Source organism: Bison bison, unplaced genomic scaffold (genome assembly GCF_000754665.1).
Source record: "Bison bison bison isolate TAMUID 2011002044 unplaced genomic scaffold, Bison_UMD1.0 scf7180017851162, whole genome shotgun sequence".
Classification (NCBI taxonomy): domain Eukaryota; kingdom Metazoa; phylum Chordata; class Mammalia; order Artiodactyla; family Bovidae; genus Bison; species Bison bison.
In genome coordinates, this window is record NW_011481735.1 from 17,970 (window position 1) to 18,757 (window position 788).

The window sequence follows — 788 nt, forward strand, 5'->3', positions numbered from 1 at the left end:
TTCAAGGTGCATGTAATATTATTTTTAGTTAAATATTAATTAAATTAATATTTTTAGTTTAGGAGATAATAAGACATATTCCAAAAGTATTGTAAAATAAATATTATAGGACTTTTTAAAAAATTATTTGAAAGTATTTGCTGTAGTATTTTTATTTAAGTAAAGCTTGGTGTTTACCATAATAAGCTCACAAATAGCTGAAAAATCTAGTCCCTGAATCACATTTCTGCACCTTAATGTAATCTTCTATACTTTGCTGTGTATCTTCTAGATTTATCTCTTGTCATGCTGTTTTTACATATTATTTAATATTCATGTTGCTTCCAAAATGTCAGTGTATATAGATACTGAATGAGTGTATGTGTGTTAATACCAGATGCAATGACATGCCAAAGTCTGCCAAAGGGACTTCTATTTTTCATAGCATAATTCATTTTTTTCTATCTCAGTAACAATCGAATAACCCATTAGTCAAATTAACTGAAAATATTTCTCTCCTGTAGTTGTCATAACATGTCAGGCCAGGAAGAGGCTAGAAGAGGAGGTAGAAGTCTTACTGGATGGAGATTTTTTGGGAGAAAATCCTATCTTAGAGCTGTCAGACTTTACAGTGATTCCAAAAAGAAAATCATATGCATATTATGAAGATATAGAAGGTAAGAGAACACAGTCATGGGGATAAAAAATTATAATAAATAAAAACTCAGTTTCCTAAATTTCAGGTTGCTGATTACTCAGTTACATGAAAACTGATGCCCATTTGTTTCTCATTTACAGTTAGTGCCCAA

At 29.9% G+C, this 788-nt stretch overlaps 1 protein-coding gene across 1 annotated transcript in view; it reads left to right on the forward strand.

Moving 5' to 3' along the window:
* Positions 1-656, forward strand: part of LOC104996039 (chromosome unknown open reading frame, human CXorf30) — a gene marked incomplete at both ends in the record, with an annotated part of 6,840 nt that extends 6,184 nt beyond the window's left edge. The window contains one exon of the mRNA XM_010850179.1: positions 504-656. Within this exon, the coding sequence (XP_010848481.1) occupies positions 504-656 (153 nt within the window). The remainder of the gene's footprint in view (positions 1-503) is intronic.
* Positions 657-788: the final 132 nt, after the last annotated feature.